This window comes from Gobio gobio (assembly GCF_949357685.1).
Source record: "Gobio gobio genome assembly, chromosome: 13".
NCBI classification, from domain to species: domain Eukaryota; kingdom Metazoa; phylum Chordata; class Actinopteri; order Cypriniformes; family Gobionidae; genus Gobio; species Gobio gobio.
Window position 1 is genome coordinate 13,471,527 of NC_137106.1, and position 14,013 is coordinate 13,485,539.

The window sequence follows — 14,013 nt, forward strand, 5'->3', positions numbered from 1 at the left end:
AAAGCGCGGCACAATGCGCTTATGCGCATCCCGGGTGCAGAATGATGCGCTTAAAGCAACATGGAGTCAGAGGGCGCAGTGCACCGCGAGTGCACATTAAAAAGTTCACGGCATAAAGAGACGATGAGCGTTGAGCGCACAAATCCTAGTCTATGTATATCGGTCGGTTTCTTCACAGTTTTAAATTCCGGTTATTGTGCGTGTGATGCCTTGTGTTGTCACCCGGGTAGGGAGCACAACATCGTTCAGAAACCGCTAGATAAACTCCAGGAAGATAAATTATTTTATCTGCATATCAAGTATTATAACGGGAATATATCATCTTGGAGTGAGCTTTACCGAGCAGCTGACTGACTGTAACCAAACACGACGCAAAGTTTGAATGCTGAACGGAGAATGATGGACAGCTACAGCGGAGGAAAGACATTCAGCTATGGAATGGCTTTAGATGACTTTGTACTAGCAAATCATAAAATACTAATAATGATTGCTGAAAGATCATGTGACAATATATATTTCTGATGATTATTTAATTACCACGACATGCCTAATCTGAGCAAGTGACTGCCTGTCTTGAGTTTTGTCGACAGACGGAGGTGGCACGAAATGTGACGGAGGCGGCCGCTATGCAGGAAAAACCATAGAAAAACCCTGCAGTCATTGTTTAAACTCATCCTACTCCAACCAGGAGTCCGCAAATTTACATTTCCCCATTTCGGAGTCTATTTCGCAACGTGTGGAGGGCGACACATCACCTAACTGCGCATTTCGCAAAATACGTGACATCACCCATAGACGGTGTGCGCGCCCCGAGCTGATCTCACTGACATATCACTATTCAGACAGGACTAGTTTTCTAAATTATATTTGAGTTACAATTCTCATCACCCAACATCTGTGATTTCAAATATATTCAAAATAATGTTTTCAGAGATTGAAGTAAAAAAAACTTTCTCCCACCATTTAGATTTTATTTCTTTTTGTTGTTAAAATCTTGTGAATCTTGTTCAATGTGCAGATTGCCTCTCTCTCAGTCCTTCCCCTCCCCCCTCACTCTCAGGCTCACCCTGGGTGTGTGTGTGTGTGGGGTCTCTCTCTCACCCTGTGAGTTTGTGTGTGTGCCTTTCTCTCTTGATGATGATAATTTACCCCTTTCATATCATAGACTATCACAAATAACTATCACTTGTGAATAAGTAAAAAAAGAACTATACAAATACCTTGAATTAAATACTGGCCTTCTGGACTTATAACATTTTGAGCAGGAAAAGATAACTTTTCACATATTTGAAAGAGATCTATTTCATCCCATGACATTAAAAATCATCTACATTTAAATGACATCATGGGTGTGGCTTGTGGTGATAGTGGCACCAGCTGCTGCGGTTAATGTGACATATTCGAGCGATTTAAAAAAATTATCCTGTTTAAATGCATATTGCCTGCCGTGCACAGTTATGCTGATGCCACCGGCGTGGCGGTGCCACCGGCTTGGGCCCGTCATCGCTGCTCGCAGCTTTAATTCTTTTTTTTTTTTTTTTTTTTTATTGTTTTTTTCGACTTCTCGGGTACTTTTGGGGCACTTAACATGCTCGAAAACTCTTGAAACTTCGCACAGGCGTCGGAATGCGCGGCCATCAGAGCCGGGCTGAAGCTGGTACCCGGGCGTGGCAGGGGGGCTCGACAGCGCCCCCTTAAGTGGGGTCTGAAAACTTGGTCCATATATCAAACACACTTGCACGTACATGTATGAAACTTGGTACACATTTAGATCTCATCGGGCCGAACAACTTTCGTGCTCATAGTTATGTGTCAGCCCAACAGGAAGTGAGCTATTATGGGTTGTTCGGAAAACGCATGCTCTGGAATTTAATATACTCCTCCGAGGCCATTGTTTCGATCATTGCCAAACTCGGTCAGCATGAAGAGAACATATCCAGGATGCTAAATTGCGAGCGGATTTTTGATATCTCGAAAAGTCTGGCCGTGGCGATGCAACGAATTTATGGCGAGAAAAGGGAAACAGGAAGTGTGTTATAACTTGTGCAAACATTGACTGGTTTGGATGAAACTTCAGCTGTGTGTTTGTTGTAAGAAGCCGATCACATGGATATGACTTTTGTGAGTCAAAGTTATAGCGCCACAAACTGGCAGCAGGAAGTGTGTCACTTTCAAAAATGCTTTGAATCACCATCTTATTTTCACCAGATTTATTTCAAACTTCATCAGTATAATGTGAAAACATGACAGATAGAGACGTATGAAATGGATTCCTGAAATTTCAAATACTGTTGCCATGGCAACGTGTCAAAGTTTAATAATCTTTTGGCTGTTCTGAGGCTCTTAACATGCTTGAAATTGCTTGAAACTGCTTGAAACTCAACACACACATCAGAGATGTCAGTCAGTACACATGGGCAAAGCCTCAGAAACGGGCGGGGATGAGGGGCTCTCTAGCGCCACCTTTTGACAAAAGTGAAGGGCTTCGTTTCATCTACAATCACCAAACTCAGTATATATATTGACCTCATCGAGCCGGACAACTTTCTAATTTACAGTCATTAGCTCCGACCAACAGGAAGTCAGATATTTTGGTTTGAAGGTAAATTTTTGGTTAAATCGGGGTCTGAGTTTTTACGTTCTCCTCGTAGGCGATTTATTCAATCTCCACCAAACTCGGTCAACATGAAACAAAGATACTGAAGATGCTAAAATGTGAACGGATATTGGATATCTCAAACGGTGTTTCCATGGCAAGGGATTAAATAAGGACAAAAAAGGGGAACAGAAATTCTCTGTGTCTGCTGCTCTCCCCTCAATGAACACAAGATGGCAGCATTGTATTAGTTTTGAAGCAGGATAAAAAAAAAACTTGTTTCTCTCTCTCTCTCTCTCTCTCTCTCTCTCTCTTGTTTGTGATTTATGAGGACACAAATTTGTATAATGACATGGGTATTACACTGGTATTATAACGTGTATGTGTGTGTGTTTAAAAACATACTAAAACAATGTTTTATTAAAATGTAACGAAATAGCTTTAAAATAATCATACTATTTTTCAGATCAATATATTTATTTTATTTAATATATTTCTTCTGAATATTTATTCTCTGTCTGCCCTCCCCTCACTAAAAGGTAGCAGTGTTGTTCTGAGGCTCTTAGCATGCTTGAAATTGCTTGAAACTGCTTGAAACTCAACACACACATCAGAGATGTCAGTCAGTCAACTTTCTAATTTACAGTCATTAGCTCCGACCAACAGGAAGTCAGATATTTTGGTTTGAACGTGAATATTGGTATAATTCAGGCTCTGAGTTTTTACGTTCTCCTCGTAGGCGATTTATTCAATCTCCACCAAACTCGGTCAACATGAAACAAAGATACGGAAGATGCTAAAATGCGAACGGATTTTGGATATCTCAAACGGTGTTGCCATGCCGAGGGATTAAATAAGGACAAAAAAGGGGAATGTGTGCTGCCCTTCCCTCAATGAACACAAGATGGCAGCATTGTCTTAGTTTTGAAGTAGGATAAAAAAAAACCTTGTTTCTCTCTCTCTCTCTCTCTGTGTGTGTGTGTGTGTGTGTGTGTGTGTGTGTGTGTGTGTGTGTGTGTGTGTGTGTGTGTGTGTGTGTGTGTGTGTGTGTGTGTGTGTGTGTGTGTGTGTGTGTGTGTGTGTGTGTGTGTGTGTGTGTGTGTGTGTGTGCTTCTGTGATTTCTGAGGACATACATTTGTAGACATTTCATGTGTCCCCGTACATATATTGTTCTCTTCGAGCCGGACAACTTTCTAATTTAACTAATCTAATTTAACTAATTTAAAACTTTCTAATTTTAAATAAAAACGTCATGTGCTGTGTTTGCCAAGATCACGTATGATGCATATGCAGGGTATATGCAGGAATCCTGAAGTAAATTTTAATACCTTTTTAAGACTTTTTTAAGACCTTCTCAAAATATTTAAAGACCTCATCGGCGATGAGAACTACTGTTGAGCAATAAAATAAAAATATATAATCATAAGCTATAACAAAAATATATATTAAATTAGGTGAGTGGATAGTTAAAAAAATTTGCAATTACAAAAAGTAATTCTTGAAAAAACATCTCTGGACTAATTTTATAAAATCTAAAAATGTTAATGAAAAGGTACAAATTACTTTGTGTTCTTATTAAATACATTTATAAAAAAAACAATTTATATTTAATTTATATATGAATGTAAATAATTATATGGGCCTACACAAATAATATAACATTTCAAGATTTATAGTTTATTGTAAACGTAATGTGCAGCTCTGTAAAGGGGCAACAAATATATGATAGATACGTGAGAACAAGATTTTTTTTAATCATCTTTAAGTGCACAAAACTATGAAAATATATGAAAGCGTGGCACAATGCGCTTATGCGCATCCCGGGTGCAGAATGATGCGCTTAAAGCAACATGGAGTCAGAGGGCGCAGTGCACCGCGAGTGCACATTAAAAAGTTCACGGCATAAAGAGACGATGAGCGTTGAGCGCACAAATCCTAGTCTACTATGTATATCGGTCGGTTTCTTCACAGTTTTAAATTCCGGTTATTGTGCGTGTGATGCCTTGTGTTGTCACCCGGGTAGGGAGCACAACATCGTTCAGAAACCGCTAGATAAACTCCAGGAAGATAAATTATTTTATCTGCATATCAAGTATTATAACGGGAATATATCATCTTGGAGTGAGCTTTACCGAGCAGCTGACTGACTGTAACCAAACACGACGCAAAGTTTGAATGCTGAACGGAGAATGATGGACAGCTACAGCGGAGGAAAGACATTCAGCTATGGAATGGCTTTAGATGACTTTGTACTAGCAAATCATAAAATACTAATAATGATTGCTGAAAGATCATGTGACAATATATATTTCTGATGATTATTTAATTACCACGACATGCCTAATCTGAGCAAGTGACTGCCTGTCTTGAGTTTTGTCGACAGACGGAGGTGGCACGAAATGTGACGGAGGCGGCCGCTATGCAGGAAAAACCATAGAAAAACCCTGCGGTCATTGTTTAAACTCATCCTACTCCAACCAGGAGTCCGCAAATTTACATTTCCCCATTTCGGAGTCTGTTTCGCAACGTGTGGAGGGCGACACATCACCTAACTGCGCATTTCGCAAAATACGTGACATCACCCATAGACGGTGTGCGCGCCCGAGCTGATCTCATTGACATATCACTATTCAGACAGGACTAGTTTTCTAAATTATATTTGAGTTACAATTCTCATCACCCAACATCTGTGATTTCAAATATATTCAAAATAATGTTTTCAGAGATTGAAGTAAAAAAAACTTTCTCCCACCATTTAGATTTTATTTCTTTTTGTTGTTAAAATCTTGTGAATCTTGTTCAATGTGCAGATTGCCTCTCTCTCAGTCCTTCCCCTCCTCCCTCACTCTCAGGCTCACCCTGGGTGTGTGTGTGTGTGGGGTCTCTCTCTCACCATGTGAGTTTGTGTGTGTGCCTTTCTCTCTTGATGATGATAATTTACCCCTTTCATATCATAGACTATCACAAATAACTATCACTTGTGAATAAGTAAAAAAAGAGCTATACAAATACCTTGAATTAAATACTGGCCTTCTGGACTTATAACATTTTGAGCAGGAAAATATAACTTTTCACATATTTGAAAGATATCTATTTCATCCCATGACATTAAAAATCATCTACATTTAAATGACATCATGGGTGTGGCTTGTGGTGATAGTGGCACCAGCTGCTGCGGTAAATGTGACATATTCGAGCGATTTAAAAAAATTATCCTGTTTAAATGCAGATTGCCTGCCGTGCACAGTTATGCTGATGCCACCGGCGTGGCGGTGCCACCGGCTTGGGCCCGTCATCGCTGCTCGCAGCTTTAATTTTTTTTGTTCTTTCTTTTGACATATTGCATGTTCAGATATAAATACAACAAAATATTCTAGGGGCCATGAAACTTTTGTGAAAATTATCAAAAACACTGGCGGGGAAATAGTTAAAGACTAAATAAAAATAAAAAACTCTAATATCTAATACCTTCTTAATATAATATGTTACTTGTGTTTATAAAGTGCAAATGTGTGTATCCAACTATAAGTTTACTAATTCAACTTCTTTACAAGTAAACTCGTACTAACCTGTTGGCTGGTATACCAATACATTGTAGGACCTTTCAGGACGAACCAAAATCTCTGCCATTTCTGAGTCAGGAAGACGTTTATTTCTTTTCTCTTCTTCCAGAGCCAACCATCACAGTCTGGGCGGCCAAGTTCACGACAGGACACCTTCCTGCGGCTCATCGCTGTCCGCGTTCCTTTACGTAAACATACGAATCAGGTTAGATTCATTATTTTGCAATAGATGAAATTAGCGAATGAACATCAAAACAAATCCATGCCTGACCTTTAGTAGAGCTCTTCTTGTTCTCCTTTTCTTCCTGCGGTTAGAAGAAACTTATCATTAGATCACAGGGTTTAAAGAACATCACCTTCTGCTGATGTCATCCAATGTCACTTTATTGTGAGATGCCTCAACAGATGCTTCTCAATGACTCATATACTCGAGTGTACCACACTTAACTCAAGGGCACAAGCGTGACAAATCATTATAGTATCTCTCCAAAATGCATCTTGCTTTTTTGACTAGGAGAAAGTACAAAGTGTGCTGAATTGTATGTCATACCAAATGAAAGTATTTTTTGTGTTCTTACTCTTAGTCCTGCCATGTCAGGACAGGAGCTGGTACTGCCTCGGTCAATCTCGATCTGTGGGGAGGGACTTCTTTCTGCAGATGAACTGACTTCCAAACTGTTTCGACTCGCACGCTGAGAGTCTACAAGTGTGAAGACACATATACTGTATATATTTATCTTATAGAGCTTAAAAGCTACAGATGCAGCTTTAAATGTATAGTCTATAAATGAAGAAACAATTACATGCTCAGCAACATATAAACAATGAAATTATGGCTGCTGAAAAGACCATGAGTTATGGAGCTGTTTCATGCTTTTAATGGTACCCTAGTGAAAAATACATAAACCAAAAAGTATTTGAAAGTATACAACAGATACATTTACATATTTATGTACTTAATATAAATACCCTGCAATTGTACTGTGGGTATACTAAAATGATGTAACGTCTGCTTAATTGGAACAACTAATTTTGTACTTGATGTCCTTTATTTATCCAGAAATAGTGCTGAGGTTCAACTAAAAAATGGAACTATTGCAAGTATACTTTAGGTACACTGTAAATATCTTGCATTTAAATACCGATATTATACAGAGATCATACTATCCTTACTAATAGTGATATTAAAAAAACATTTAAGGCTTAAAGGTGCACTATGTATGATTTTTGCAGTACAATATCAAAAAATCACTAGGCCAGTGTAATATATTTTGTTCACTTGAGTACTTACAATATCCGAAATGTTTCCAACTATTTGTAAATCGTGAGAAAATTGCTATTTTAACCAAGGAACCGGGATGTGTGAGGAGGTGCCTGTCAATAGCGTACTATCCACTTTACCCTCGATTTCCACTTTTACTGCCGTAGAAACCATGGCAACAGACGTGGACAACTGTGTAACGCTCAAACAATATAGACCATGGCAAACAGACTTTGGAACATAATGAGAAATCAAAAGAGGGCCAGTATCGACATGGCGTTTTCGAGATGGCGAAAGCTTTGCAACAAAATTCGACTTGACAGAGATGCCGTTCTTGCATGTGCTTATGTGCTTTATTAGACAGGTGAGCAAATTAACATAAAACGAATCAATGTTATGAAGCTCAACACGATGAAATATTAGAATATCATCAGTATGATGTTCTAATGTTGACAGCTAGTTACTGCTACCAACAAACTAACACACAGAATAACATTATTACTTTCAACACACTCAAATGCAATTTAGATAGTGTAGACCACGTGAAACAGCATTGTTTCCTCACAATTTTAATTTGTCGAATAAACTGACCTGTATGAGTAGTAATTCAGCACTTGCTGTAGTTCGGTAGAATGAAATGTCCTCCCCCGGGACTCACGTGTGATATCTGTCTCTTATTAGTAATTCTGCCCTGCTTCACACCACAGTCATGTTAAAAAAACATGAATACATTTACTCATCCAGAAACATTATAAGATCCATCGGTATGACGACAAGTTCCATGATCCCACGCTCAGTCACTGCGTTATCAATCTACACCTTTTTTATTGTTTTGAAGAGGTTAGCGACCCCGCGTCGAAAACTTACATAGTGTAGCTTTAATATTAAGAAATGTGCATTGTGCAATAAAAAAGTAGTACAAATACATTTTAATTATAGTATTTATATCAGTCTCAAGCGATATGCCAGTAAATATGTTAATGGATTTATAGTATATTTAGTATGAAATAAACATATTTTAATTTATATTTTGGTATACGTGTTTTTCACTAGGGTAGTTTAGCTGGTAGACATGCTGTTGACTAGAAAAATATTTTTCTTTCTTTAGGACATCCTTGGGACAATTTTATTATTTCATACAGAGATTCTGTATCTAGAACCATTTCTATTAACCATCTTCTTAATTTTCTCTAATAATTTTTCTCTAATAAAAATAATCTAAAAATATTTACTAACTTACCTCTGTTCTGCTATAATATTTGTCTTAGCCTTGTGTTTTTGTATAATGAGAAGAGATTGCCTGGATCATGTTAAATCAAAGCTACTGAGAGTTTTCTATTTTTATATATTTTAAAAGGCAATTTATTCCTGTGATGGCAAAGCTGAATTTTCAGCATCATTACTCCACTCTTTAGTGTCACATGATCCTTCAGAAATCACTCTAATATGCTTAGTTGGTGCTCAAGAAACATGCTGTCACTTTTGATCAATTTAATGAGTCCTTGCTAAATTATAGTATTTAAAAAACGCACAGAAGCCAAACCTTTGAATGAGAGTTTGCGTGAAGCTAACAGTACATATTATGATTTGTGATGTCTGTGAATTTTTTTATTTATTACTTCTGGGTGGACAAAATGAAGAAACTCTGCATACATAATTTTTTGGGGCCTGATGTCTGAAGTTTTTTTTTGTATGGTCTGCAGTGACTTTTACCTGTCCCTGGCTGGTGGCGTTTTAAGGCGTTCGACTGATCATCAGAGCTTTGATCACTAGAGAGCGCTGATTTCTCCCGTTTGAAATGATGTGTGCCGTCTGATGCTGATCTATGGTACATAAACACACACAAATATGTTATGATAGCATATTACACTGAAAAATTAATTGAGAAAAACACAGTCACCTAAATGGCCCTTTGCAATGCTATTTATACAGATACAGCATTAATGCTATGAAAGCTGACCAAACACACACATACTATAGTTTAGCCATGCAGTACACACGTCTGGTTCACTATCTTTGTGGGGACTCTTCATAGATGTAATGTTCTTTATACTGTATAACTGTATAACTTACAGCATTTATACATTTTCAAAAAAACTTGTTCTGTATGATTTATAAGCTTGTTTTTTTCATAGGGACCTCAATTTAGGTTCCCACTATGACACGAGTCCCCATGAGTCAGGTTGAAGTCCCCACCAGGATAGAAAAACATACACACAGAGACCTGAGATAGCGGAGTGCTCGTATGTCCTCACTGTAGCTCACAGAAAAGAGTTATGAAACAAGAATTCAGTTTATGAAACACACAGGCAGAGAAATGGAGACTTTCACTTCTTATACAATAAACTGAATACATGACGTTAACTAACCACATAATATGTATTATCGAATGGAAATTACTTTGACACACTCATCTCTGGCTGATAACAAAATACTTTTTAAATTGTAACAATGAAACAAGCATTTTCTGTAAAGCTGCTTTAGAAACAATTTGTATTGTGAAAAGCGCTATACAAATAAACTTGAATTAAAAATAAACTTAAATAAAATTTAATAAAACGTTTATGGTTAAATAGTAAAATGATGGAAAACAGAATCTGTAGTAAGCATCATGGGTTATCTGAGAGAAACAGACAAAACTGTTCTAGTACAGTATTGTAAAACCACTAGCTACTATAATTTCATCTCCTCAATGTTTGAACAACAAACATCATATGAGAGACTTGAAATGGTTCTATAGTGTAAGGTTGAAAATAATCAAAGATATTTGCTTTACTGATGGCAACCTCCACCTTACCCAAGATATTTGAAATTGACTCTACTGTTGTCAACCCTCACCTTAATCTCATCAGAAGGACAATTTGGAATTTCTAAGGACAAAGGAAAGCCTGCAGACCAAATGTATATCACACCTTTAGTACAGTGGGAGAAGCTTGGTCTGATTGGTTAGTTTGAACGTCTCACGTTTGGTCTGATTGGTCAATTTGAATGGGTAATGTTTGAAGTTGGTGACATCAGGGAAAAGGATAAAAGAAGATCACAACGGTAGCTCTGTCTCTTTTTACCCTCTGATTTTCTCTGGTTAGGGCCTGCTCTTTGGCTCTCTCCTTCCTCTCTCTGTTTCTCTCTCAGGTAACATTCTATACATGCCGAGTACAATTAAGGGTTTAAGTTTATCATCACATACATCCATTTGAGACTATTTTAAGTGTAACCATAACCAGAATTTGTGTTTCCATTTGAAAGAGATTTCTGTCTATTATGTAATTGGCATTATACATTTACCTGACTGTTAATAAATTGTTACATTTTCGATCTATTCTGACTTACTCTATAATTCTCTAGTAGATTATGGCAAGGAAGGGTTAAACGGAATGATTAAATGTGTGACTGACTATTAAATATAAATGACCAAAAAAACCAATTGGTCGTCTAACCTAAATTCGAGTTTATGATAAAATGGAGTCAGATAAAGAAAATTAGAATCAAATCCATTTTGCCCAGCTGAAACAAGAACGCGCAGCGACCTTCAACCGCGGATCGTTACGATTTTAGCGGTCTTACAATAGACCCTGAAATTATGCAAATTTAGCATCAGAAACAGGAGCATATAGTGATTATAGGAGCGTCTGAGGAAATTCAGCATCAGAAACAGCAGCATATAGTGATTATAGGAGCGTCTGAGAAAATTCAGCATCAGAAACAGCAGCATATAGTGATTATAGGAGTGTCTGAGAAAATTCAGCATCAGAAACAGGAGCATATAGTGATTATAGGAGCGTCTGAGAAAATTCAGCATTAGAAACGGCAACATACGGTGATTATAGGAGCTTCTGAGGAAATTCAGCATCAGAAACAGCAGCATATATTGATTATAGGAGCTTCTGAGGAAATTCAGCATCAGAAACAGGAGCATAGAGTGATTATAGGAGCGTCTAAGGAAATTCAGCATCAGAAACAGCAGCATATAGTGATTATAGGAGCGTCTGAGGAAATTCAGCATCAGAAACAGCAGCATATAGTGATTATAGGAGCGTCTGAGGCAATTCAGCATCAGAAACAGCAGCATATAGTGATTAAAGGAGCGTCTGAGGAAATTCAGCATCAGAAAAAGCAGCATATAGTGATTGTAGGAGCGTTTGAGGAAATTCAGCATCAGAAACAGCAGCATATAGTGATTGCAGGAGCGTCTGAGGAAATTCAGCATCAGAAACACCAGCATATAGTGATTATAGGAGCGTCTGAGGAAATTCAGCATCAGAAACAGCAGGATATAGTGATTATAGGAGCGTCTGAGGAAATTCGGAATCAGAAACAGCAGCATATAGTGATTATAGGAGCGTTTGAGAAAATTCAGCATCAGAAACAGGAGCATATAGTGATTATAGGAGCGTCTGAGGAAATTCAGCATCAGAAACAGCAGCATATAGTGATTATAGGAGCGTCTGAGGAAATTCAGCATCAGAAACAGCAGCATATAGTGATTGTAGGAGCGTCTGAGGAAATTCAGCATCAGAAACAGCAGCATATAGTGATTGTAGGAGCGTTTGAGGAAATTCAGCATCAGAAACAGCAGCATATAGTGATTGCAGGAGCGTCTGAGGAAATTCAGCATCAGAAACACCAGCATATAGTGATTATAGGAGCGTCTGAGGAAATTCAGCATCAGAAACAGCAGGATATAGTGATTATAGGAGCGTCTGAGGAAATTCAGCATCAGAAACAGCAGCATATAGTGATTATAGGAGCGTTTGAGGAAATTCAGCATCAGAAACAGGAGCATATAGTGATTATAGGAGCGTCTGAGGAAATTCAGCATCAGAAACAGCAGCATATAGTGATTATAGGAGCGTCTGAGGAAATTCAGCATCAGAAACAGGAGCATAGTGATTATAGGAGCGTCTGATGAAATTCAGCATCAGAAACAGCAGCATATAGTGATTATAGGAGCGTTTGAGGAAATTCAGCATCAGAAACAGGAGCATATAGTGATTATAGGAGCGTCTGAGGAAATTCAGCATCAGAAACAGCAGCATATAGTGATTATAGGAGCGTCTGAGGAAATTCAGCATAAGAAACAGGAGCATATAGTGATTAGAGGAGCGTCTGAGGAAATTCAGCATCAGAAACAGCAGCATATAGTGATTATAGGAGCGTTTGAGGAAATTCAGCATCAGAAACAGGAGCATATAGTGATTATAGGAGCGTCTGAGGAAATTCAGCATCAAAAACAGCAGCATAAAGTGATTATAGGAGCGTCTGAGGAAATTCAGCATCAGAAACAGCGGCATATAGTGATTATAGGAGCGTCTGAGAAAATTCAGCATTAGAAACGGCAACATACAGTGATTATAGGAGCTTCTGAGGAAATTCAGCATCAGAAACAGCAGCATATAGTGATTATAGGAGCGTCTGAGGAAATTCAGCATCAGAAACAGCAGCATATAGTGATTATAGGAGCGTCTGAGAAAATTCAGCATCAGAAACAGCAGCATATAGTGATTATAGGAGCGTCTGAGGAAATTCAGCATCAGAAACAGCAGCATATAGTGATTATAGGAGCGTCTGAGGAAATTCAGCTGAGATGGCCGAACTTACCTGAAGGACAGAGAACGGACTGAAGCTGCCACCCTCCCAAATAGAGAGTGTCTGTTTTTCTCTTCCTCTTCTTCCTCTTCCTCCTCTTTCTGAAAGTAAAGAATCGATGAGATCCACGATTGGAAAATCCCAACGTCACCGCAGAGAGTGACTCCTCTCATGTGTCAAGTGTTTTTTTTGTGGTGAGACATGTGTATGTTCATGTCTTGTGAATGATCATGGTTAGTTTGTGGCATGCATTAGTGCTTTTGTGTGCCTGTTTCAAGTGAGACTGTGCTAGTGCCTGTGTGTGTGGGTGGGTCAAAACTGTCCCCAAAAATAATTAGATATACAGTATATTTTTTCAAAAAATTCAAAAAATGCAAAAGATTACTTTTAGCTTTAGACTACATCAAACAGTAGATGTATATTTGTCCTTATTTAAATGTGTCTGGGTTATTATAGTTAAATAGTAAAAATTCTGTCATTAATTACTCACCCTCATGTCATTCCAACCCCATAAGACATTTGTTCATCTTCAGGGCACAAATGAAGATCTTTTTAGTGAAATCTGAGAGCCTACGCAACTAGCCCTTTCAAGCCCCAGAGTGGTAGTAAAGACATCATTAAAGTAATCCATGTGACTCTAGTGGTTTAACCTAATTTTATGAAGCAACACGAGTGCTTTGTTTGCCCCAAAAAAAACATAATTTACCACTTTATTTACAAAATATGAATCTCCAACGCTGCTCTCATGTCAACACAACACACATGCGTCGTGGTGCTCTCGTGAACGCGCATTGAAGGTCAATATTTTGTAAATAAAGTGCGTAGGCTGTAAATGGAGGGATGGAAAGCTGTCAGATTTCATCAAAAAGACCTTCATTTGTGTTCTGAAGATGAACGAATGTCTTATGTGTTTAGAACGACATGAGGGTGAGTAATCAATGACAGAATTTTCATTTTTGGGTGAACCCTTTAACTATGAGTAAAAGTAAAATTATAAAAAAAAAAG

General features: G+C 38.0%; 1 protein-coding gene across 5 annotated transcripts in view; it reads right to left on the reverse strand.

The window, feature by feature from the left end:
• Window positions 1-14,013, reverse strand: part of cnksr1 (connector enhancer of kinase suppressor of Ras 1) — a 64,446-nt gene that overhangs the window by 14,138 nt on the left and 36,295 nt on the right. For 3 of the 5 annotated variants that reach the window (XM_079833232.1, XM_079833230.1, XM_079833233.1), the window contains 5 exons: window positions 13,020-13,108; window positions 9,135-9,244; window positions 6,739-6,860; window positions 6,432-6,465; window positions 6,167-6,342 (listed from right to left, as the gene is read on the reverse strand). In XM_079833232.1, the coding sequence (XP_079689358.1) occupies window positions 6,167-6,342; window positions 6,432-6,465; window positions 6,739-6,860; window positions 9,135-9,244; window positions 13,020-13,108 (531 nt within the window). Of the gene's footprint in view, window positions 1-6,166; window positions 6,343-6,431; window positions 6,466-6,738; window positions 6,861-9,134; window positions 9,245-9,645; window positions 9,676-13,019; window positions 13,109-14,013 lie in introns of all 5 variants that reach the window. The other 2 variants (XM_079833229.1, XM_079833231.1) reach the window with 1 other exon arrangement.